This window comes from Ictidomys tridecemlineatus, chromosome 3 (genome assembly GCF_052094955.1).
Source record: "Ictidomys tridecemlineatus isolate mIctTri1 chromosome 3, mIctTri1.hap1, whole genome shotgun sequence".
In the NCBI taxonomy this organism is placed as follows: Eukaryota; Metazoa; Chordata; class Mammalia; order Rodentia; family Sciuridae; genus Ictidomys; species Ictidomys tridecemlineatus.
The window spans coordinates 16,311,449-16,338,841 of NC_135479.1; the positions used below are offsets into that span (position 1 = coordinate 16,311,449).

The 27,393-nt window shown below is 33.3% G+C and overlaps 1 protein-coding gene and 1 non-coding gene across 2 annotated transcripts in view; one reads left to right on the forward strand and one right to left on the reverse strand.

The window, feature by feature from the left end:
• The window catches only part of LOC101967290 (EF-hand calcium-binding domain-containing protein 13), a 125,734-nt gene that overhangs the window by 33,751 nt on the left and 64,590 nt on the right, over positions 1–27,393 (reverse strand). Inside the window, exons 12-17 of the mRNA XM_078040988.1 lie at positions 27,115–27,183; positions 14,317–14,460; positions 13,725–13,796; positions 6,890–7,036; positions 2,993–3,136; positions 2,412–2,483 (exon numbers count right to left, since the gene is read on the reverse strand). Of these exons, the coding sequence (XP_077897114.1) occupies positions 2,412–2,483; positions 2,993–3,136; positions 6,890–7,036; positions 13,725–13,796; positions 14,317–14,460; positions 27,115–27,183 (648 nt within the window). The remainder of the gene's footprint in view (positions 1–2,411; positions 2,484–2,992; positions 3,137–6,889; positions 7,037–13,724; positions 13,797–14,316; positions 14,461–27,114; positions 27,184–27,393) is intronic.
• Positions 26,270–26,397, forward strand: LOC144376566 (small nucleolar RNA SNORA72). The gene has a single exon (XR_013437152.1). It is a non-coding gene; the product is annotated as a small nucleolar RNA SNORA72 (small nucleolar RNA).

Genomic DNA, 27,393 nt, shown 5'->3' on the forward strand with positions numbered 1-27,393 from the left:
GGAAATATCACAATAGACACTATAGAAATACAGAAGATAATTAGAAATTATTTTGAAAACTTGTACTCCAATAAAATAGAAAATATTGGAAGGCATCGACAAATTTCTAGAGTCATATAATTTGCCCATATTGACTTCGGGTGATATACACAATTTAAACAGATCAATTTCAAGTGGTAAAATAGAAGACACCATTAGAAGCCCACCAACCAAGAAAAGCCCAGGACCAGATAGATGCACAGCTGAGTTCTACAAGAACTTTAATGAAGAACTAATACCAATACTCCTCAAATTATTTTGTGAAATAGAAAAAGAGAGAGCACTTCCAAACTCAATCTATGAGGCCACTATCACTCTGATTCAAAAACCAGACAAAGACACATCAAAGAAAGAAAACTTCAGACCAATATCTCTAATGAACATAGATGCAAAAATTCTGGCAAATCGAATACAAAAACATATCAAAAAGATAGTGCACCACAATCAAATGGAGTTCATCCCAGGAATGCAAGGTTGGCGTGGGGGTTAGAAAGACAGTGGAATGAGATGAACATCATTACCCTAAGTATGTGTATGAAGACACAAATGAAGTGATTCTACTTTGTGTACAACAAGAGATATGAAAAATCATGCTCTATATGTGTAATATGAATTGTAATGCTTTCTGCTGTCATACATAACAAATTAGAGTAAAAAAAAAAAGAAAAGTCAATCCAGAAAATGGGAGAAAAGATCTGCAATTCATAAAGATCTATTGCCGAGAACATATAAAGAATTCTTACAATTCAACAACACCAAAATGACGACCTAATTCTAAAATGGGCAAAAGATTTGAAAATACATGTCTCCAAAGAAGATAGACAAATGGTCAACACACCCATGAAAAGATGCTCAATTATCAAAACTACAACATAAGATACTTTACAAACTCTCGAATGGCTACAATAAGGAAGACAGACAATAACAAGTATTATTGAGGATGTAAATATATCATATATTGTTGGTGGAAATCTGAAATTGTGCAGCTACTTTGGAAAATACTTTGCAAGTTCCTCAGAAAGTTAAGAATAATTATTACCATATGACCTAGAAATTCCACTCCTAGCAATTCCACTCTTAACCAGGAGAAATTAAAATATATATCTACACAAAAACTTATATACAAATAACTCGCAAATGTTCATAGTAGCATTATTCATAATAGCCAAAAGTAGAATCAACCTCAATGTCCAACAATTGATTTAAAAAAATAAATAAAATATGGCATATCTATATAAGGGAATATTATTTCATCACAAAAAGTAACAAAGTATTAATTCATGCTATAAAATGAACTTTGAAAATATGCTATGTGAAATAAGTCAAACACAAAAGGTAGCATCTTACTACATATATGTGAAATATTCAAAATAGGCAAAAGCAGGTAGACAGCAAGTAGATTAGTGGTTGTCAATGGCTAGAGAGAGAATAGAGAATAGTTGCTAATGGGTTCCAAATTTCTCTGGGGAATGATAAAAATATTCTGGAAGCAGAAAAGTGGTGATGGCTACACAACTTTGTGCCTGTACTAAAAACCAATGAACTGTATACACTTTTAAAGAGTGAAGATTATAAGACTGAAGTTTGTGGTTTACAAATTAAATCTCAATAAAAAGTACATATCTGATTATAAATGCAATATATTATTAGGCATCTTAATTTTAGAGATATTAAAATGTGAAAAAGACATTTATTTCACCCAAAGAATTTAAAAATGTATTGTTGATAAGGAGGTCTGCATCTATGAAGAGTTGTTTTGGTAGGTATTCTCTGTAGACTTGGGAGTTAGGAAAAGATGTTAGTGTTGAAATTAGTTTCCTAATTTCAAGGATAAAAGAAACTTCTGGGAAGGAGGTCAAGAAGCAGAAATAGCAGAGGTTAGGATAAATATTGTGTGGTAATAATAACAGGGGTTGATACTACAGAGATTCAGAAGAATTGATTAACTGAAGTTAGAATTTCTAAAACCAAAATAGAGAGGCAGTCTAGTTAGATACACCTGAAAACTCAGAGGTCTGACATAGCACAACAAAAACAAAAATAATTTCCTCTCAATTCTCCCAATTCCAACCCTGAGTTATTTCATAAGTCTAGAACTCCTAAAAGGAAAATCTATCTATGTTTGAGAAAGGCCCATGCATTGACAGCAAAGGTATTTACTATGACTTTTTTACTTTCACTTATTTCCCCATCGTTACATTTATGATCCATTTTCCTCACTTTTATAATCCTATATTATTTATATTCATAAACTAAAATCTTTTTTGAAACTATACAAATTTAAAACTTGAAATCTATATGGCAAAAGTTTTAATGTCATTTCATTATCTTTATTTTCCAGTCATTATCCTGATCCAAAAGTATTCACTTACCCTTGGACTCTTTGAAATGTGGATTTTCTTTCATTTCCAATAAGAAATCTTTTAAATCTACTGCCATATTATCTGGAATGTCAAAATAAAATATGTTGCCATTGAAAACCTGATACTGAATCAGCACAAGAAATAGAGACTCTGATGTATAATAATTAGCTAAAACTCCTTTCTGGTTCACTTTCCTTCTTCAAATCATTGAAACTATTGCAACAGAAAACACCTTTAAGAACCATTCACTGAATAGAGAATAATACTAATAACTAACATTTTGAGTTCTTTTATATATACTAGCCATCCTTTTCGGATGTTTTATATGTATTAATTCACATAATTATACAATTATATAAATAATCATTTATAGTATCCACACAAGTACGAACAATTATATATGTTAACAAATATGCAAGCTAATTAATTATTTTGGCTCAATTTACATGAACCTAAGCTTTCAGTAGAAGGATGACTCCCTTTAGATGCTTAACTCTTATATATATATATATATATATATATATATCCCTAAGACTATTTTCCATGAGTAGGGAGAAAAATGAAGAGAATCTTAAATCAAAAATGCTCACCACTGATGTCACAATGTTTAAGGGCTTCATTGACATCCTCCTCTGTTAAATTAGCATTCAAACATTTCAGGGCATGTTTCAAGTTAGGTATATCAATCTTACCATTATCAACATGTGACAAGATGTGAGCAGCTTCTTTAATCTCTACAAAAATAAATATGTACAAGATATTATTTTTTAAAAATGCATGTACAGTAACTGTCCAAAGCCCATCATAGGCAAACCCACAAGTTAAATATTTATCAGAACCCAAATTCTAACAAAAATATTTTCTCTTTGTAACTGAAAACCCACTTATTTCAAACAGTATGTGAAATAAAAAATTTTCATGCAAAGATAACATGAGGGACTAGTCAAATATATTGTAATAAAGTTAATCTGAAATTATTCATCCAATAAACACTGAATGAGCTGTAAGCCTTTCTTAAATAATAGTTATATCTCTACATGTATGTCTAAAGATATTTTTCATAATAAAAGGCTAAAAAATGAAACTGAAGCTCTGAATCCCCAGAGCCTCTGCTATTCTGTATAGTATTTTGTATGAATTATAAAAAGTCACCCCCTCTATATGTATAAATTATAAAAGGGGGCACCTTTCACTAGACAACCACAATATAGCATAAGGGTTCAAGGCTTAGAGAACATATCCAACTCTACTGGCACTTTCTCAAGCAAGTACTTTTGTGTCCTAGCTAAATAGGATTGTTCTATTGATCTTAAAACAATTAAATATGAAACTTAATTGAGTTTCTAAATTTTTCACCTAAACCATTTCTCAATCCATTTCTCAAAAAACTTTAAAACAAAGTTGTATTTTCCATATTCTGAAAACCATTGCATTATACAAGTAGATCTAAATCTTCATGGAGGTCACTTAGAACACCATAATACCATCTTAGACCTATATTCTACTAGCATTTATTTCACAATTAATGAGAAAAATGAAAAGTTCAGACCCTGTTATCAAAGAGTTTCCTGTAAATTCCTTGATGAGAGACTGAATCTTGTCATCTCCATAAACAAAATAATAATATGTCCTACAGTTGGAAATGAGAAAAGCATACACACGAAATTACTGAAGTACTGAGAAAGTTTAATCTTCTCATTTCATTTAATCATGAACTTAGATGAAGTTTATGGGACAAGATAGGAAGGACATTTGAGCTGAGATTAGAGAAAGAAAAACATGAGTTGGTCTGATAAAAATACACACACACACACACACACACACACACACACAAAGAATAGCATAAGCAAAGATATGGAACCAGTAGCAAATAGAACTAGTTTAAAGTATAATAAATAGTATGGCTACAGAATAAATATAAATGCAGACGTGATGAAAGATGAGGTTAGAGAGATAAAAAAGACCTATTCAGTCACTCATTCACTCAATAAACATTTATAATTGTGAGTTAACATAAACTATTTGGAACAATACCTAGCACAGTAAATATTAACTATTAGCTATTAATATTAGCTATTTTAAACAGTATGATAAGAGCCAGGATCATGTGGGTTCTAGAGATACAGTGGCAAACAAAGTAGAGACATGGTCCTTGGACAAATGACACTTTCAAGGAAGTAGGAAAAAGCAACATTAATCAAATAATTTTTAAAAATGAATGAAATAATTATAATCTGAAATAAGTACTGTGGAACAGAAATGAACTAATAAGAGCATATAACAAAAGAAAGTGACCCAAACTAGAAGAAAATAATAGGCTATGCTGGGGAGCCAGACACATAAATAAACATAGAGCAAGAAAAGAGTGTCAGGGAAGAATATTCAAAACAATAAAATATGGAAAAGTTTGAGAGTAGAAGGAAAGAAAGTATCTTAGGAACTGAAGTGGGAAAAGCCAATGTACTTGAAGTATAGACAGCAAGGACACTGCACAAAATAATGCTAGAGAGATAAGCATACGGGATTTTGATCAAAAACAATGGGCAATGTTTAAAGAGTTATAAACAGGGAAAGGTAATGTGATCAGATTACTATTTTGGAAAAATACATTGATAATAATCTGAATAAGTATCTCTTATTACACAGAATTTTGTTCACATATAAAAATCTTCCCTGGACTTTCACACCATTCCTCATTCTTCACTATCCTCATTCTTGGACTTCTCTGTGATCTTCTCCACCAGCCCCTTAAATGTAGCAGTTTCTAATGTCACAGGTGCTTCCTTTATACCTAGACTTCTATTCAATAAAAAGTTCAGGTATTGAATTTTCCTATTCTATCTCTGCTTGCCTACCTATCCTGTCTAATCCTAGGGCTTTTCTTAAGGACAAACTGCAGCTTATCCCACACACCTCTTTCAGAAATAAAAACTGGTGAAGAGATCTGTTTGGGGGACAAGAGATAGAAATAAAATCTGTCTATTGCATAAATGGGTCTGTAAGTTTAACTGCAAATTTATTGCAGTTACAGAACTTAACAACTGCAACAGGTATTACCTTGAAATAAAGGGAGGTTAAAATATAAATAAATGGGCTGGGGATGTGGCTCAAGCGGTAGCGCGCTCGCCTGGCATGCGTGTGGCCCGGGTTCGATCCTCAGCACCACATACAAACAAAGATGTTGTGTCCACCGAGAACTAAAAAATAAATATTATTATCTCACTCTATCTCTCACTCTCTCTTTAAAAATATATATATATATAGATAGATAGATAGATAGATAAATTATATTTACTTTAATTATTTTATCTAAGGAAAAACAAAACTAACCTACTAAAATAATTTCAAAATAGTAGATTTGGCAGTTTCTTCAGGTAACTCTAAAACAAGATTTCTGAACATCAAAACTACTAACATTTTGATCCAGATAACTATTTGGGTGTAGTGGTACAATTATGTACATTATTTGATATTTAGTAGCATCTCTTGCCTCCACTCACTGGATGCCAGTAATTCTTCCTCATCAGTTCTAAAATCAAAACTGTCTCTAGACATTGCCAAATATTCCCTGGGACACATTTTAATTGTAATTTTTAGCTGAAGTTAAATTTAAAGGCAGGAAATGGCTTTGTAAATATAGGTAAGTTCCATCTGAGTACATTCAAGATGAATGAGGTAAATTCCTTGTCAATAAATAAACACATGGTTCACTCAATAAACCTAAGTTCTGTAAGGATAACGATAAAACTGATGGCCTCTTTTAGATTCACACTGTCCAATATGGTACTCACAAGCCACAGGTGGCTATTTAAATAACAATTTGCTATAGAAACAAACATTTCTTTCTTTTTTTTTTTTTAGAAACAAACATTTCAATGTAATTACTTAATAATACTTTCTCTCAGGGCCTTTAGAAAGAAAAAGGGAGATAGATAGATAGATAGATAGATAGATAGATAGATAGATAGATAGATAGATAGATAGAAAAGAGGAAAGGAAGGAGAAAAAAAAGAATAAAAGCTACAAAACTGCAGATAATTAAGACCTTCCAAAACACAAAAGGAAAGGGATTGGTTTTGAAATGAAATTACTCTAGGAAGAAACATCATGTCTAAGCCACACAACTATATACAGAAATATTTTTGAGATCTGTTTTACAATCCAGACCATGATATTAACCAGGCATTTAATACTATAATAACAAAATTTCTGTGGCTATAAAATAAGGTATAGTCCTAAATCTGATCTATAGTTACACTGTTCCAACAAGTTTATGGTATTATTTAGGAGCTAATTATTAAGACCTGATTAATATTTGGTAAATAGTTTGAAATACTTGAATAAAAATTTAGAATAACAGTAACATCAAATATTTGGACTAGAAAGACCATGGCTGAATTACCTTAATTTGAAAAGGGAAAAAAACTAAATAAGATTTAGAAGAAATATTTATTACAAACTGCTGATCATCTGTTTCAACAACTCACCTTCAACAAAGGAGTCATCTTCTGTTTTCTGAAGAATTTTGTCAGTAAAATGTCTATCATTATTTTCAAGTACGTCTGAATATTTGTCTTTATCAGACTGATAGCCTTCTTTCATGCAGTCCAATTTATTGATGGTCTCATTTAATGCTGCAAATACAAAGAGTGTACAAACAACACACGATTCAGTCAATAGACCTAAGTCTTCTAAGGATAACAATAAAACTGATGGCCTCTTTTAGATCCACACTGTCCAATATGGCATTCACAAGCCACAGGTGGCTATTTAAATAACTATAGTAGTCCATTCTCCATTCTGATAGTTTTCTGTACCCTGCTTGAACAGTTTTCTCTACTCCTATAATTTTCTATTTACAAACTCTGATAGTTATAAATAACCCTTTCTTTAGGCTTTAAAGAATTTGTTAAATGTTCAGATTTGGGGTGGGCTCTTCCTGTCAAAAGTACAGCAACATTTCTGTAGTTTTTTCATTAATGAGCTCATCATTTTAATAAAAAGTTCCCCTCAATCTTCACAATAATCTCCAAACCCCAATTCTTATTCCACTATCCTTCCATACACCCTTTGCTCCTGTCAGTTAATTTCACCCCAATTAAAGAATCGCAGTTTCATGTTTAGCACACGTTAGGATTAGAACCCACTTTCCCGTTTAAGAAAAACTGAACATGTATATTGCAAAGTAGTTATAATAAAAAAGAATGCTTGATCTTGGGGGGGGGAAAGCTCATGAAGCCAACCTCACTTAATGAAAACAAAAGAGTTCATATGTGTAAAGTATATTTCTAAAAAAAAAATCTCACAAGATTCATGGAAAGAAATTAATAATAAATTATTTAAAGTTTTATATAAAAGTAACTAATTTAATACATTGTTTTGTTCTATGACATAATCATTAACCATCAGAAGTTTCAAAAACAGGTCAGTGAAAAAGAGTTTAAGGGAAATTTGAGTCTAAAGAAAAGATCAATTTAGTAGGAGGAAAATAGAAGATGAGAGTTCTTTTGATATTTCTGGAAGGGTACTAATAGGAAGAAGAGTCTGAATGTAAAATCTAGCTCCAAGAATGGAATGATAAGGCAAAAGTTCTGCCAAATATATGATATAGTTTTCTATTTCTATAAGCTATATAAAATTATAGAATGGTCTACTTTAAAAAGTCATGAGGACATCCAAGACAGAATGAGTGAATGTACATTACCAGTAAGCTGTGTGTGCAACTGATTTGATTTTGATTTTTAAATAAATATATAAAAACTGAAGAAACTCCACTTGTTCTAAGGAACCATCAAACCTGCTACTACAGACCTCATTCTCTGGCCACAATGAAATAAAATTCAAAAATAATAAACACAGGGCAACAATGAAATTTAAATTGCCTTAAAATTTAAAATCTTCTCTAAAAGTCTTAGCTCAAAGAGAAAACAATACACAACTGGCACTATTTCAAAAATAACAATAATATCCCAACAAATCAAAGACTGCTAGATAAACCAAAATTTTACCAAAATTAAAATTGATAGCCTTGAACATGTATTATTACCTAGGAAAAAATAAATATAAGTAAATTAATAATTTAAATTAGTGAGGAAAAAATATAAAATGAGCACAAAGAAGCAAGATAAAGATAAAATCAGATTTTTATTCGGTGGGGGGTTTACTGGAGATTAAACCCAGGGCTGCTTAATTATTGAGCTACACCCCCAGGCCCTTTTATTTTTTATTTTGAGACAGGGTCTTGCTAAGTTGTGAACTTGCAGACTCCCCAGTTGCTAGGATTACAGGTGTATGCCACATGCCCAACTTCAGATATTAATTTTTAAACTAAAAATACAAGCACTAAAGATAGATTTATCTTTAAGAGCTAGTACTCTTTAAGAGCTAGTATCTAAGATACTAGTACTTTAAAAAGAAAGGAAGAGGGCTGGGGTTGTGGCTCTTTATAGAGTGCTCGCCTAGCACGTGTGAGGGCCTGGGTTTGATCCTCAGCACCACATAAAAATAAATAAAGTAAAGGAATTGTGTCCAACTAAAAGTAAAAAAAATAAATATTTTTTAAAAAGGAGGAAAATATTCACTAAAAACAAAGAAAAAGGTCAAAATTACATATATACAAATATAAGAAAGGACCGTTACTATATATACCAAAAAATCAGAAGAATTTTAAGTGCATAGGGTTGTCCTAACACTACAATTATATAAAATCTAAATAAGATTCAGAATTTCCTAGGAGAATGCAGATGCAGTAGCATACCCTATAATCCCAGCAACTCAGAATTCTGGCTGAGACAGGAGGATCACAAGTTCAAGGTCAGCTTCAGCAACTTGGTGAGGCCATGAGCAATTTAGTGAGACCATGTCTCCAAATAAAAAATAAAAAGGGTTGGGATGTGGTTAAGCACTCCTGGCTTCAATCTCAAGCAATAATAATAATAACAATAATTTCTTAGGACAATACAAATTTCCAAAACTGATCAAAAAAGACAGAAGATTGCAAAAAACAATCTGTGGGCTGGGGATGTGGCTCAAGCGGTAGCGCGCCCGCCTGGCATGCGTGTGGCCCGGGTTCGATCCTCAGCACCACATACCAACAAAGATGTTGTGTCCGCGGAGAACTAAAAATAAATATTAAAAATCTCTCTCTCTCTCTCTCTCTCTCTCTCTCTCTCTCTCTCTCTCTCTCTCTCCTCTCACTCCAAAAAAAATCAATAATAAATGAATAAAATTTTTAAAAGCTGCAGTGGATACTACAAAGCATTAATACCCTAAAATATAAAGAGCTATTTACAAATTCACATGAGAAACACCACCTGATTTTAAAATTATCAAAAGACATTCATAATATGTGAAATATGCTTTAGCTCACTAACAATTAGAGCATCACACATTAAAACATAATAAAATTTTAATTATAAAAATTGTATAACTATATTAACTCTAATAATTAATATGCACTATTGATAAAAGTAGAATTCTCACAAACCTTTATGAGGGTAATTAGGTAGAAACTACTAAAATTTTAAATTTCTAAATATGTTGGCCCATCATGTCCACTTCTAAGAAATTTGCCCTACATAAAATCTTTGTATAAAACATATCAAAAAGATCATGCACCATGATCAAGTAGGATTCATCCCTGGGATGCAAGGCTGGTTCAATATACGGAAATCAATAAACATTATTCACCACATCAATAGATTTAAAGATAAGAACCATATGTTCATCTCGATAGATGCAGAAAAAGCATTTGACAAAGCACAGCATCCCTTTATGTTCAAAACATTAGAAAAACTAGGGATAACAGGAACTTACCTCAACATTGTAAAAGCTATATATGCTAAACCTCAGGCTAGCACCATTCTAAATGGGAAAAAAAAACTGAAGGCATTCCCTCTAAAATCTGGAACAAGACAGGGATGCCCTCTCTCACCACTTCTACTCAATATAGTTCTCGAAATACTGGCCAGAGCAATTAGACAGACAAAAGAAATTAAAAGCATTAAGATAGGAAAAGAAGAACTTAAATTATCACTATTTGCAGATGATATAATTTTATACCTAGAAGACACAAAAGGGTCTACAAAGAAAGTACTAGAGCTAATAAATGAATTCAGCAAAGTGGCAGGATATAAATCAACACGCATAAATCAAAGGCATTCCTATATATCATCGACAAATCTTCTGAACTGGAAATGAGGAAAACCACCCCATTCACAATATCCTCAAAAAAAGTAAAATACTTCGGAATCAACCTAAAAAAAAGAGGTGAAAGATTTATACAATGAAAACTACAGAACCCTAAAGAGAGAAATAGAAGAAGATCTTAGAAGATGGAAAAATATACCCTGTTCATGGATAGGCAGAACTAACATCATCAAAATGGCAATATTACCAAATGTTCTCTATAGGTTCAATGCAATGAAATCCCAACGGCATTTCTTGTAGAAATAGATAAAGCAATCATGAAATTCATATGGAAAAATAAAAGACCCAGAATAGCAAAAGCAATTCTAAGCAGAAAGTATGAATTAGGAGGTGTAGCGATACCAGGTTTCAAACTGTACTACAGAGCAATAGTAACAAAAACAGCATGGTACTGGTACCAAAACAGGCGGGTGGACCAATGGTATAGAATAGAGGACACAGAGACCAATCCCCAAATTACAATTATCTTATATTCTATAAAGGGGCTAAAAGCATGCAATGGAGGAAGGATAGCATCTTCAACAAATGGTGCTGGGAAAACTGGAAATCCATATGCAATAAAATGAAACTGAATCCCCTTCTCTCGCCATGCACAAAAGTTAACTCAAAATGAATCAAGGACCTTGATATCAAATCAGAGACTATGCATCTGATAGAAGAAAAGCTGGGCTTCGATCTACATATTGTGAGGTCGGGCTCCAAATTCCTTAATAGGACACCCATAGCATAGAGTTAATAACTAGAATCAACAAATGGGACTTACTTAAACTAAAAAGTTTTTTTCTCAGCAAGAGAAACAATAAGAGAGGTAAACAGGGAGCCTACATCATAGGAACAAATTTTTACTCCTCACACTTCAGATAGAGCCCTAATATCCAGAGTATACAAAGAACTCAAAAAATTAAACAATAAGAAAACAAATAACCCAATCAACAAATGGGCCAAAGACCTGAACAGACACTTCTCAGAGGAGAACATACAGTCAATCAACATGTACATGAAAAAATGCTCACCATCTCTAGCAGTCAGAGAAATGCAAATCAAAACCACCCTAAGATACCATCTCACTCCAGTAAGATTGGCAGCCATTAGGAAGTCAAACAACAACAAGTGCTGGCGAGGATGTGGGGAAGAGGGTACTCTTGTACATTGCTGGTGGGACTGCCAATTGGTGCGGCCAATTTGGAAAGCAGTATGGAGATTCCTGGGAAAGCTGGGAATGGAACCACCATTTGACTCAGCTTTTGCCCTTCTCGGACTATTCCCTGAAGACCTTAAAAGAGCGTACTATAGGAACACTGCCACATCGATGTTCATAGCAGCACAATTCACAATAGCTAGACTGTGGAACCAACCCAGATGCCCCTCAATAGATGAATGGATAAAAAAAAATGTGGTATTTATACACAATGGAGTACTCTGCAGCACTAAAAAATGACAAAATCATGGAATTTGCAGCGAAATGGATGGCATTAGAGCAGATTATGCTAAGCGAAACTAGCCAATCCCTAAAAAACAAATGCCAAATGTCTTCTTTGATATAATGAGAGCAACCAAGAACAGAGCAGGGAGAAAGAGCAAGAGGAAAAGATTAACATTAAACAGAGTCATGAGGTGGGAGGGAAAGGGAGAGAAAAGGGAAATTGCATGGAAATGGAAGGAGACCCTCATTGTTATACAAAATTACATATAAGAGGTTTTGAGGGGAATGGGATAAAAAAAATAAGGAGAGAAATGAATCTAACTGGGGTAGAGAGAGAAGATGGGAGGGGAGGGGAGGGGAGGGGGGATAGTAGAGGATAGGAAAGGTAGCAGAATACAACAGTTACTATTATGGCATTATGTAAAAATGTGGATGTGTAACTGATATGATTCTGCAATCTTTGTAATGTTTTGAATAACCAATAAAAGAAAATAATAAATTAAAAAATGAAAATAAAAATAAAAGCTTTGTATGCATGTTGATAAAGATATTCATCAAAATGTTTGTAAAAGTAAAAATAAAATAGAAATAAAATATTCATTAAAAAGATAGTGGATAAAATTATAGTGCATCACTGCAGTAGATTATTATATACTCTTAAAAGAATGAGGGAGGCTTATATAATATAATAAAACATGGAACAATATCCAAGATATACTATAATTTTTTTAGGAAAGTTGTATAATATTAGGGACAAAATAATGTGTTTAAAAGTAATTTCAGAATACACAACTATTCATGGATGTAAAGAAAAAGAGTCTAAAAGAATATTGGCCAAACATTTACAGAGTAAAGATGTAAAGATGTAAAGAAAAAGAGTCTAAAAGAATATTGGCCAAACATTAACAGGCATGCATAGCCCCGAGAGTAATATTACAAGACATTTGTACTTTATATTTCTTGTATTTCTGGTCATTTAGTTTTTTAAAAAGATTTTTTAATGTTGTTAGTAATGTAATAAAGATGCATTATTTTAACTATTGAAATATATTACAACCTTTTGATTTTTCCAGTCTTTTCTATCACAAATGCATAATTCTTAAATTTAAATAAAATGTAGTAAACTCCCTATAACTGGAAGTTTTCAAGTACAGATGAAATAAATAATTGACACAGATAATTGCCTTGGTCTTCTCTCTGTTGCAAAGAATATATAAATATATATTGGGCATGTTACTTAAAAAAATAAAAAATTTATTTTGGCTCATATGTTTCTGATTCAAGGTCAATCGGTCACATCTAGTGATGGTCTTCCTGCTGGCCAAATTTCAAGGTGATCCATGGTGACAGTAAAGAGGTATGTATCCTCTGGTCATTCTCTTTTCTTATAAAGTCACCAGTACTCAATCATGAGAGTCCTATTTTGATTACCTTTTATAAACCTAATCAATTCCCAAAGACCTCAGCTCTAACACTGTAATCAGATTAGGTTTTCCACTCTCTAGAATACTTCACAATGGGGATTAAACTCCATCATGAGTCAGAAGGGACAAAATATAATCAAACCATAACAGATATTCTAAAGATGATTTCAGCACCAAATATAGTATCTGACTAAATGATCTTTGAATAAGTTCTATTAGCAACAACCTAATTGTTACTTTCTAACAGTTTTGCCATAAAGCTCTTACCAATAAAATTGGAAAATTTCTGGGTGTCCCTCAAAGCCCTCATACAGTCTTTAACATTCACCATGTTGTCTTCTGGAAGGAAAGAAGGAAGTGAAAAACAAGAACTCATGGACAATATAATATTAAAGACTAGTATCAAAATCAACATAGTTTTTATATACTTCTTGAACATTTTATTTATATAGTACTTCAGGATTCATTTCCATCTATTATTCCTTACTATAACCCTACAAAAGGCTGTAGATATACTAGTTCTGATTCTACCTATAATAGAACTAAAGTTCTAAGAAAGGTCCAGTAACTTTATGTGGCCAAAAGTTGCAAAGCTAGGATTTCTAGTCACAGAACTTGAATTCTCAAACTTTTCATCACTCATTAAATCAAGATATCTATAAGAGAGGATTTCAACAAGCCCACTCCCCACAAAATTTACATTTGTTTGTTTAAAAAATATTATTAGAATTGCAAAAGAGTAAAGTCTCCTTTTCAAAAATATTTGCAGTAACATAAGCAAATATCTATAGACTACACACCTTTTTTATAGGTACTCCCACCAATAGGTACACCTGAAATGGATACTCAAAATGCTTACCAGAAACCAAATCTGACTGAAGAATTTTCTCTACCTCTTCTTTAGGTGATTTAATCCCAATATTTCTTAGAAAATCTTCTAAATTCTCCCCAGATATCATGTCACCTTCAAGTGAATCAAGAGCTAATACAATCTCCTGGAACTCTAGAATGGAAAAACTATATTTGAAAACTGACTCACCTCTGATTTAAAAAAACAATATAGAAACCATCACTGAAGTCTTTTGTTAGAAGCAAATTTTAAATTTGAATTTTAAATTAAGAATTTTAAAATAAGAAATTTAACCTGCAAAAATTCTATGGCCAGCGGTGCAATGTGCAGAATTCTTGGTTGATCATGTTTCTCTGGTGCTAAAATTGGCACAATTATGCATGTACAAATACATAACAACAAATTGCACCTTTATTTACAACTATGATGCACCAATAATGCATCATAATATGGAAAAAAGAAAATTGGCACAATCAAAATGATTCATATTTTTTTCACTGCAATTATAGAAAGTAGTTATTTTGCTGTGCAGCTCTAACTCATCCTTATATAGAGGAAATTTTTTCAGAAACATAAAGAATATAAAATATAAAGCAAGAATTCATTCACCCTTCCTTTTTAATTCTATCAAGATTCTAAGCAATTGTTAAGTCAGAGAAACCCATAATCAAATCCTACCTTCAGGGTTTGTGACCTAGAACTGTCTGAGCAAACTACTACTTAAGCACTCCATGCTAAAGTTCATAGTCTCATATCTAAAACAGGAAAATAATAATATCTACCTCACAAGATCGATGTGATTAAATATGAGAATGTATATAAAGCACTTAAACAGTATTAAACATATAGGAAGGTCTCGATAAATACAAAATTATTATTATCAACATTATCATCATTAGTAGTAAAAGTAGTATTAAACCAGCAAATAGTAATCGTGGCCTCTTAGTCCCTTAGGATTCTGTTTCTTCCAACACTAGGAGGCAACTGATAGCAGCAATCAGAGCTTTGCCTCACTAAAAGCCTATACCACCTCTTCTTTCTCTTAACTAAAATTTGACTTCCTAGTTTTTTTCTATTAAATAATTTTTATTTGGTTCATTAGTTATACATGACAGTAGAATCCATGATGACAGAATTATACAAGCATGGAATATAGCTTGTTCTAATTCAGATATTGTACCTCTCCTTCCATTCCAACTCCCCACCTCTGCCCCCTTTCCTATGTTAATCTTTCTGCCATTTACCCATAGTTATTTTTTGTAATTAATTTCCTATGAATGTACATGATGATGAGATTCGCTGTGGTATAATTCATAGCAAAGTTATGTCAGATTCATTCCTCTGTCTCTCCTTTTTCTATCTCCCCTCCCCTTCAATAAAAATATGGAAAAAAGAAAATTGGCACAATTAAAATGATTCATATTTTTTTCACTGCAATTATAGAAAGTAGTTATTTTTCTGTGTAGCTCTAACTCATCCTTATATAGATGATTTTTTTTCAGAAACATAAAGAATGTAAAATATAAAACAAGAATTCATTCCCCTTTGTCTAATGCTCTGACCTACTCCTTATTGTGGGTTAGTTTGCACACATCAGAAAATATCAGAACTTTGGTTTTTGGAAACTGGCTTATTTCACTTAGCAGGATACTCTCCAGATCCAACCATTTGCCAGAAAATGTCAGAAAGTCATTTTTCCTTATGGCTGAATAATACTCCATTGAAATTAAACCACATTTTCTTTATCCATTCTTCCTTTGAAAGGCACCTAGGTGTTCTGTAGCTTAACTATTGTGAATTGTGCTGCTATAAACATTGATGTGACTGCATCAGTATAGTATGCTGTTCTCAAAACCTCTGCATATATAATGAGGAGTGGGATAACTGGTTCCATCCAAGAACCAGTTCCGTCCAAGTTTTCTGAGGAATCTCCATACTGCTTTCCAAAGTGGTATACAGTTTGCAGTCCCACCAACAATGTATGAGTGTACCCTTTTCCCTACATCCTCACCAACATATATTGTTACTTGTATTCTTGATAATTGCCATTCTGACTGGAGTGAGATGGACTCCCAGTGTAGTTTTAATTTGTATTTCTTTAATTCACAGAGATATTGAATAATTTTTTATATATTTGTTGACCATTCATATTTCTTCTTTTTGAGAAGTGTCTGTTTAGTTCCTTTGTCCTTCTGTTGATTAGATTATTTGGTTTGGGGGTTTTTGTTGTTACTCTTGTTTTTTGGTGTTAAGATTTTTGAGTTCTACATATATCCTAGATATTAACACCCTATCTGAGGTGAAGTTGGAAAAGATTTTCCCCTATTCTGTAGGCTATCTCTTCCTGCTCTTGATTGCTTCCTTTGCCATGAAGAAGCTTTTTAATTTGATGCTATCCCATTTATTTATTGATTTTTTTATTTTAGTTCTTGCACTTTAGGAGTCTTGTTAAGTTCCTTCCTGAGTTGATATATTGCAATGTTGGGCCTATATTTTCTCCTAGTGGATGCAGGGTTTCTGGTCTAATTCCTAAGTTTTTGACCCACTTTGAGTTGAGTTTTGTGCAGGGTCAGAGACATGTTAAATCTCATTCTACTTCATACAGATTTCTAGTTTTCCCAGCATCATTTGTTGAAGAGGTTATTTTTTCTCCAATGTATATTTTTGGCACCTTGGTCTAATATGAGATCATTGTATTTATGAGGCTTTATCTCTGTGTCTTCTGTTCCATTGGTCTTCATGCCTATTTTGGTGTCAGTACAATGCTGTTATTGTTACTATAGCTCTGTAGTATAATTTAAGGTCTGGATTGGTTGTTGGTTTGTTTTTATTTTTTGGTTTTTTTTTGGGGGGGGTACTAGGGATTAAACCCAGGGGCACTCAACCACTGAGCCACATCCCCAGCCCTTTTTTTGTATTTTATTTAGAGACAGGATCTCACTGAGTTTCTGAGGGCCTTTGCTAAGTTGCTGCAGCTGGCTTAAACTAATGATCCCCTTGCCTCAGCCTCCTGAGCCACTAGGATTACAGACATGTGCCATCACATCCATCTAAATTCTGGGATTGTGATACCTCTTGCTTCCCTTTTCTAAGGATTACTTTGTCTATTCTGGGCCTCTCAGTTTTCCAAATGAATATCATGACTGCTTTTTTTATTTCTAAGAAGAACATCATTGGAAATTTTATGGGAATTGCACTGAATATACATAGTACTTTTGGTAGTATGGCCACTTTGACAATATTAATTCTGCCTATCCAAAAACATGGGAAATCTTTCCATCTTCTAGGTCTTCAATTCTTTCTTTAGTGTTCTATAATTTTCATTGTAGAGATGCTTCACCTCTTTTGTTAGACTGATTACCAAGTATCTTAAATTTTTTTGAGGTTATTGTAAATGAGGTAGTTTTCCAAATTTCTCTTTCAGCAAATTCATCACTGGACTGTAAGAATGTGATTGATTTATGAGTATTGATTTTGTATCCTGATTTTGTATCCTGAATTCATTTATGAATCTAGAAGTTTTCTGGTGGAGTTTTATTGTCTTCTAAATGTAAAATCATGTTCTCAGCAAACAGAGATAGTTTGATCTCTTCTATTCCTATTTATTTCCCTTTAATTTCCTTCTTTTGCCTATTGTTCTAGCTAGAGTTTCAAGATTATGTTGGATATAAGTGGTGAAAGTGGGCATCCCTTTTTCTTCCTGTTTTTAAAGGGAATGTTTTCAACTTTTCTCCTTCAGAAGGTAAAGGCCTTGGGTTTGTCATATATAGCTTTTGCAATGTTGAAGTATGTTCCTTCTATCCTTAATTTCTCTAGTGTTTTAAACATAAATGGATCCTGTATTTTGTCAAATGCTTTTTCTGCATCTATTGAGATAATAATCTGATTCTTATCTTTAAGTCTATGTGGTGAATTACATTATTGATTTCTGTATATTGAACCAAACTTGCATCTCTGGGATGAATCCCACTTGATTATGGTACACTATCTTTTTAATGTGTTTTCATATGTTTTTTCCAGTATTTTATTAAGAAGTTTTGCATCTATGTTCATCAAGCATAATGATTTGAAGTTTTCTTTCTTTGATGTGTCTTGTCTGCTTTTGGTATCAGGGTGATACTGGCTTCATAGACTGAGTTTGGAAGGGTTCACTCTTTTTCTAATTCATGGAATAATTTGAGGATTGTTATTAGTTCTTCTTTAAAGGTCTGGTAAAACTTGGCTGAGAATCCATCTGCTGCTGGGCTTTTCTTTGTTGGCAAGTTTTTAATAGCTTTTTCAATTTCATTACTGGAAATTGATTTCTTTAAATTTTCTACATTGTCTTTCCAAAGTCATCCACACCAATGGCTACCCTTAATCCTCATCATTACCTAGAACTTCCCGTTGTACCTCAAAAGTCTTAAGCTTCAAAATCTGACATTGACCTTATCCCTTAAAACTATAAAAAAATTACTGTTTACTAAGCATTCAATATGTTCCTAATTCTAGGTTATATGATTTACAAATGTTATTCCATGTAAATAAAAATTACTGTTTACTAAGCACTCACAAAAAATACTGTGGATGACTTTGGAAAGACAATGTAGAAAATTTAAAGAAATCAATTTCCAGTAATGAAATTGAAAAAGCTATTAAAAACTTGCCAACAAAGAAAAGCCCAGCACCAGATGGATTCTCTAATACTAGATTATATGATTATATGTGTTATTGAATTTGATTCAGACAACTCTATGAAGACATGATGTTTGTTAAAGATGAGGAACCCAGAATCATCAAGAGGAATCACCCAGATGTTAAGTGAAAGAACGATAAACCCATATTTGTCTATTGCAAAACCCATGCTCTTTTCTATTTCTAGGCATTGCTTCCTATAGCAAAGCTAATCTAATTACTAATATACTACATGTTGATGGTGGTTATATTATTTGACCCATTTTTATATTTTAACAGAAAATTATTAAATATTTTCTTTAACCTAAAGTGGGAAGAATTTCACATTCCAGGGCAGAGTAGGTATTACAAATCTAAATAGTATTTGCTACTTATTTGTGCACATAATTGACTCTGCATTTGACTTATTAAACATTAATTTGTGTTGTTTTCTTAAGAATGTTCGCTGAGGGTCTGGGGTTGTGGCTCAGCAGTAGAGTGCTCACCTAGCATGTGCAAGGCCCTGGGTTCAATCCTCAGCACCACATAAAAATAAAATAAAGATATTGTGTCCAACTACAACAAAATAAATAAATAAATAAAATATTTTAAAAAAGAATGTGCATTGACCAAATGTCATTCAAACATTTATTCAAATAAATTATCAGTGATATAAAGTTTTAAATATATCCTACAAACAAAAATACACTAACCTTTAGGTGTTATCTTTATTGATTTTAGTCCTATCTTTAACTTTAAAATAAAATTAAAAGTCAAATACTCTGAGAACTGTACTACCAAAATATACATGACAACTATTTTATTTAACAAGAACTGGGGAAGACGCCAGGAGCCAAGCCAGACCAGAGGAGAAGACGCCAGGTGCCAAGCCAGATGGGAGGAGGAAGTCCGGCTCCGCCCTGAGTGCTAGTCCGGAGGAAGCCCATCAACCCTTAAAACCCATCAAAGGGGGTGTGGCTACCAGCACGGTTCTGCGGCTGATCCAGGTACCCAGTTTCCAACTCCCCCACCCTTAGCTGCAATAACTCAAAATATTTCCCACAAGCTTTTGGAGGTTGTAGCTATCAACGCAAAACAACAACTGTACAGGCACCTAGTTTCTACCTCAGAGACTAGAGTAGGGAAGATACAGGTGGAAGCTCATTTCCTTTCACACTGGCTATACCCACCACCCTGAATACAGAGGCTCAAGCTAGGAATAGACAACGCCACCTACTAGAAGCAAGGAAAACAGTGTTCTGAGAGACCTTTTTTTCCTCTTTTTTCTCTTTCTTTCTCTCTTTTCTTCTCTCTCTTCCATAACTTCAGCATACGTGAATCCAAGAACTGTGCATGAACAACCGAATTACCAAAGTAATATAATATAGAGGAATTGCATATACCCCACCTTCCCCCCATTTTTTTTCTTTATTTCTATCTTACTTTCCTTTTCCTTCTCATATTTCTCTTTTCTTCCTTGTTATTTTTTTCTTTTTTTTCATTCATATTCTCTCTATCCCACTTTCAATCTCCAAACTTTTGCTATCTATACATGGGGTAACTATCTAAATACAGATAGGAGGTTGAGTCTATACATTCTTCCATAAATTACCAGTCTATTGGTTAGAGTTCTCCAAAGGTGCTAAGTTAGTTTAACCTCATATCCTCACTCCTTACTCTCTGAGTATAACATCCTTCATCTGAAATTAAGTTTTCTATATGCCACCAGATATGGTATGCCTTTTATGAAACTAATCAATGTATTCTTAAGTAATAATTAAAACCAATATCTATAGTCTTAGACTCTAACTATAAATGTATTAATAATGAAAACTTGTGCTTAGATAATGTACTGTTGATATTGGGAACTGTTAAAATTGTCTTTCTCCGAAAAAGAGGGATTTTGGAGCTATACAAGAACAATACAAATATATAAGGGGAAAAACATTAGCACAACAGTTTCACAAAGCTAGAAAGAATCATGAGCAGTATGAAAAGACAAGGAAAGAAAGGACCACAAACAATACAGGTCAATTCAGCATTAGATGAGGTAATATCTGCAGCTGATGGAATGTCAGACAAAGAGTTCAGGATATACATGCTTCAGATGATCTGGAGTCTCAAGGAAGACATTATACAGCAAATTCAGACAATGAAAAATCACTTTGACAATGAATTACATAAACAAATCCAAGAAGCAAAAGATCAACTCTATAGGGAGATAGAGGATATAAAAAACAAACAAACAGAAAACCTGGAAATGCAGGAAACAATAAACCAAATTAAAAACTCAAATGAGAGTATTACCAGCAGAGTAGAACACTTACAAGACAGAAATTCAGACAACGAAGACAAAGTTTTTCAACTTGAAAAGAACATAGACAGCTCAGTGAGAATGTTAAGAAATCATGAGCAGAACATCCAAGAATTATGGGATAACATCAAGAAACCAAACCTAAGAGTTATTGGGATACAAGAGGGTATAGAGGTCCAAACCAAGGAATGAGCAATCTATTCAATGAAATAATACTAGAAAACTTCCCAGACTTAAAGAATGAAAAAGAAATCCAAATACTAGAAGCCTACAGGACACCGAATGTACAATATCATAAGAGATCCACACCAAGACACATAATAATGAAGATGCCCAACATACAGAATAAGGAGAGAATTTTAAAAGCCATAAGAGAGAGGAAGCAGATTACATTTAGGGGTAAACCAATCAGAATAACTGCTGATCTTTCAACGCAGATTCTGAAAGCTAGAAGATCCTGGAACAACATATTTCAAACGCTGAAAGAAAAAGGGTTCCAACCAAGAATCATGTATCCAGCAAAATTAAGCTTCAGGTTTGAAGATGAAATAAAAATCTTCCACGATAAATAAAAGTTAAAAGAATTTGCAGCTAGAAAACCAGCTCTTCAAAACATCCTTGGCAAAACATTACAGGAAGAGGAAATGAACAATAACAATGAAAACCAACAGCGGGAGGTAGTACAGTAAAGGAAAAACTAAGCAGAGAGGAAAAACAAATCATGTTAAGTAACATACATAACCAAATATGGCTGGAAATACAAACCATATCTCAATAGTAACCCTAAATGTTAATGGCTTAAATGCACCAATCAAAAGACATAGGCTAGTAGAATGTATTAAAAAAAAGATCCAACAATATGCTGCCTACAGGAGACTCATCTGATAGTAAAAGACATACACAGACTAAAGGTGAAAGGTTGGGAAAAATCATATCACTCATACGGACCCCGGAAGCAAGCAGGGGTGTCCATACTTGTATCAAATAAAATAGACTTCAAGCCAAAGTTAATCAAAAGGGATAAAGAAGGACACTACATACTGCTCAAGGGAACCATACACCAACAAGACATAACAATCATAAATATATATGCCCCAAACAATGGTGCAGCTATGTTCATCAAACAAACACTTCTCAAGTTCAAGAGTCTAATAGACAACAACACAATAAGCATGGGAGATTTTAACATACCTCTCTCACCACTGGACAGACCTTCCAAACAAAAGTTGAATAAAGAAACCATAGAGCTCAATAATACAATTAATAATTTAGACGTAATTGATATATACAGAATATACCACCCAACATCAAGCAGATACACTTTCTTCTCAGCAGCACATGGATCCTTCTCAAAAATAGACCATATATTATGTCACAGGGAAAATCTTAGCAATTACAAAGGAATTGAGATACTACCATGCATTTTATCTGATCATAATGGAATGAAATTGGAAATCAATAATAAAATGAGAAAGGAAAAATCCTACATCACATGGAGATTAAATAATATACTACTGAATGAACAAAGGGTTGCAGAAGACATCAAAGAGGAAATTAAAAAATTCTTAGAGATAAACGAAGACTCAGACACAACATGTCAAAATCTCTGGGACACTATAAAAGCAGTACTAAGAGGAAAATTCATTTCATGGAGTTCATTCCTTAAAAGAAGGAAAAGCCAACAAATAAATGACCTCACACTACACCTCAAAGCCTTAGAAAAAGAAGAAAAAATCAGCAGCAAATATAGTAGAAGGCAAGAAATAATTAAAATTAGAGCTGAAATCAATGAAATCGAAACAAAAGAAACAATCGAAAAAATTGACAAAACTAAAAGTTGGGTCTTTGAAAAAATAAATAGATTGATAGACCACTAGCCACACTAACAAAGAGAAGAAGAGAGAGAACCCAAATTACTAGCTTACAGGATGAAAAAGGCAACATCACAACAGAAAATTCAGAAATACAGAAGATAATTAGAAATTATTTTGAAACCCTATACTCTAATAAAATAGAAGATAGTGAAGGCACCGATAAATTCCTTAAGACATATGAACTACCCAGATTGAGTCAGGAAGATATAAACAACCTAAACAGACCAATATCAAGTGAGGAAATAGAAGAAGCCATCAAAAGACTACCAACCAAGAAAAGCCCAGGACTGGATGGATATACAGTAGAGTTTTACAAGAACTTTAAAGAAGAACTAATACCAATACTCCACAATCTATTTCAGGAGATAGAAAAAGAGGGAGAACTTCCAAATTCATTCTATGAGGCCATTATCACCCTGATTCCCAAACCAGATAGACATCTCAAAGAAAGAAAACTACAGACCAATATCCCTAATGAATTTAGATGCAAAAATCCTCAATAAAATTCTGGCAAATCGTATACAAAAACATATCAAAAAGATCGTGCATCATGATCAAGTAGGATTCATCCCTGGGATGCAAGGCTGGTTCAATATACGGAAATCAATAAACATTATTCACCACATCAATAGACTTAAAGATAAGAACCATATAATCATCTCGATAGATGCAGAAAAAGCATTCGACAAAGTACAGCATCCCTTTATGTTCAAAACTCTAGAAAAACTAGGGATAACAGGAACTTACCTCAACATTGTAAAAGCTATATATGCTAAACCTCAGGCTAGCATCATTCTAAATGGAAAAAAACTGAAGGCATTCCCTCTAAATCTGGAACAAGACAGGGATGCCCTCTCTCATCACTTCTATTCAATATAGTTCTCGAAATACTGGCCAGAGCAATTAGACAGACAAAAGAAATTAAAGGCATTAAGATAGGAAAAGAAGAACTTAAATTATCACTATTTGCAGATGATATGATCCTATACCTAGAAGACACAAAAGGGTCTACAAAGAAAGTACTAGAGCTAATAAATGAATTCAGCAAAGTGGCAGGATATAAAATCAACACACATAAATCAAAGGCATTCCTGTATATCAGCAACAAATCTTCTGAACTGGAAATGAGGAAAACCACCCCATTCACAATATCCTCAAAAAAATAAAATAAAATACTTGGGAATCAGCCTAACAAAAGAGGTGAAAGATTTATACAATGAAAACTACAGAACCCTAAAGAGAGAAATAGAAGAATATCTTAAAAGATGGAAAAATATACCCTGTTCATGGATAGGTAGAACTAACATCATCAAAATGGCGATATTACCAAAAGTTCTCTATAGGTTCAATGCAATGCCAATCAAAATCCCAACGGCATTTCTTGTAGAAATAGATAAAGCAATCATGAAATTCATATGGAAAAATAAAAGACCCAGAATAGCAAAAGCAATTCTAAGCAGGAAGTGTGAATCAGGAGGTGTAGCGATACCAGATTTCAAACTGTACTACAAAGCAATAGTAACAAAAAATGCATGGTACTGGTATCAAAACAAGTGGGTGGACCAATGGTATAGAATAGAGGACACAGAGACCAATCCACAAAACTACAACTATCTTATATTCTATAAAGGGGCTAAAAGCATGCAATGGAGGAAGGATAGCATCTTCAACAAATGGTGCTGGGAAAACTGGAAATCCATATGCAACAAAATGAAACTGAATCCCCTTCTCTCGCCATGCACAAAAGTTAACTCAAAATGGATCAAGGACCTTGATATCAAATCAGAGACTATGCATCTGATAGAAGAAAAGGTTGGCTCTGATCTACATATTGTGGGGTCGGGCTCCAAATTCCTTAATAGGACACCCATAGCACAAGAGTTAATAACAAGAATCAACAAATGGGACTTACTTACTTAAACTAAAAAGTTTTTTTCTCAGCAAGAGAAACAATAAGAGAGGTAAATAGGGAGCCTACATCATGGGAACAAATTTTTACTCCTCACACTTCAGATAGAGCCCTAATATCCAGAGTATACAAAGAACTCAAAAAATTAAACAATAAGAAAACAAATAACCCAATCAACAAATGGGCCAAGGATCTGAACAGACACTTCTCAGAGGAGGACATACAATCAATCAACAAGTTCATGAAAAAATGCTCACCATCTCTAGCAGTCAGAGAAATGCAAATCAAAACCACCCTAAGATACCATCTCACTCCAGTAAGATTGGCAGCCATTAGGAAGTCAAACAACAACAAGTGCTGGCAAGGATGTGGGGAAAAGGGTACTCTTGTACATTGCTGGTGGGACTGCCAATTGGTGCGGCCAATTTGGAAAGCAGTATGGAGATTCCTGGGAAAGCTGGGAATGGAACCACCATTTGACCCAGCTATTGCCCTTCTCGGACTATTCCTTGAAGACCTTAAAAGAGCGTACTACAGGGATACTGCCACATCGGTGTTCATAGCAGCACAATTCACAATAGCTAGACTGTGGAACCAACCCAGATGCCCCTCAATAGATGAATGGATAAAAAAAATGTGGCATGTATACACAATGGAGTACTACGCAGCACTAAAAAATGACAAAATCATGGAATTTGCAGGGAAATGGATGGCATTAGAGCAGATTATGCTAAGTGAAGCTACCCAATCCCTAAAAAACAAATGCCAAATGTCTTCTTTGATATAATGAGAGCAACTAAGAACAGATCAGGGAGGAAGAGCAGGAGGAAAAGATTAACATTAAACAGAGACATGAGGTGGGAGGGAAAGGGAGAGAAAAGGGAAATTGCATGGAAATGGAAGGAGACCCTCATTGTTATACAAAATTACATATATGAGGTTGTGAGGGGAATGGGAAAAAAACAAGAAGAGAAATGAATTACAGTAGATGGGGTAGAGAGAGAAGATGGGAGGGGAGGGGAGAGGGGATAGTAGAGTATAGGAAAGGTAGCAGAATACAACAATTACTAATATGGCATTATGTAAAAATGTGGATGTGTAACCGATGTGATTCTGCAATCTTTGTAATGTTTTGAACAACCAATTAAAAAAAAAAAAAAACAAGAACTGAAGAAGGGTCTTGAGGAAGATTTACTAAAGGAAGCAGCAGACCTGTGAATATTCTCACTGTTCTAATTTTGTAATAATCAAGACAGGCTAAACATTTACTACATTAAGACCATATGTCCCAAAACCTAATTCTTTCCTCAGGTCTGGTCTTATAAATGCTGGTGATATTCCAGATATGGTTTATTATAATCATTTTATAGTGACTTCAATAATAGATTATCTTTGATAAACATTAGGAAAAATGATAGTTCAGCTAGTGTAATAACTTGCAAATAATCAATGCTAATTTGCAGACTTGTCTAAAGAATGTGTAAACAAACTAGAGATTACCAGTTGCCCTTAAATGTATCATAAAATTATAGTTTCTATTTTCTAGGTGATTCTGATATCATTAGAAGCATATCAGCACAGACTGATGAGAAGTAAACCATAGAGAATTTTTCTTTAATAAAACTTTCCAGAGCTTGTTTTAAAAAGGCAGTGGGAGTTAGGGGAGCAGCCGAGAATTTATGAGATGTTCTGTAATAATAGAAACCAATTAATCAATTCATGGAATAGAGTTCTAAGTCTGAGCCTTAAAAAGATACAGTAAATATTCTTATGTGGAAAAATTTTAAAGTCAATAGCAGACTTTCCATAAAGCCTAGGACACACCCACAAAAAATATAGCTTTTTAAAAATTTTAATTAAACTCCTTTTCTAGAGAAAACCTTTTTTTCTTTCATTACAGTAACTACCAACTTTTAATCAAAACCAAGTTTGGCAAATCAACATTAGTATATTCATCAGAAACTAGAAGAGCCAGAAATGTTTTTTTTAAAAATAAAACAAAAAGAAGTCCATTCAATAAAAGTAAATTTAACAGTCACAAATTATCCAGTACTTACCCTTTGACCTGGAGGCATCACACATATTCTTCACAGTTTTTGTGAATTCATCAAATTGTACTTTGTCATCTGTGAGAAAAATATATTTAATAGATAAGCCTCACTAAACAAAAGCCAAATACAATAAAGCAATCAATAAAAATTTAAATCATTTGATATACTCATAAGAACCATATTTCCTTTTCATATTTTCGAGTAACCAAAAGATTAATTTCATGGAATAATTATATCTTAAAACCATAGAAGTTAAGCTAAGTTTTCAATTGCTATCAATTAAGA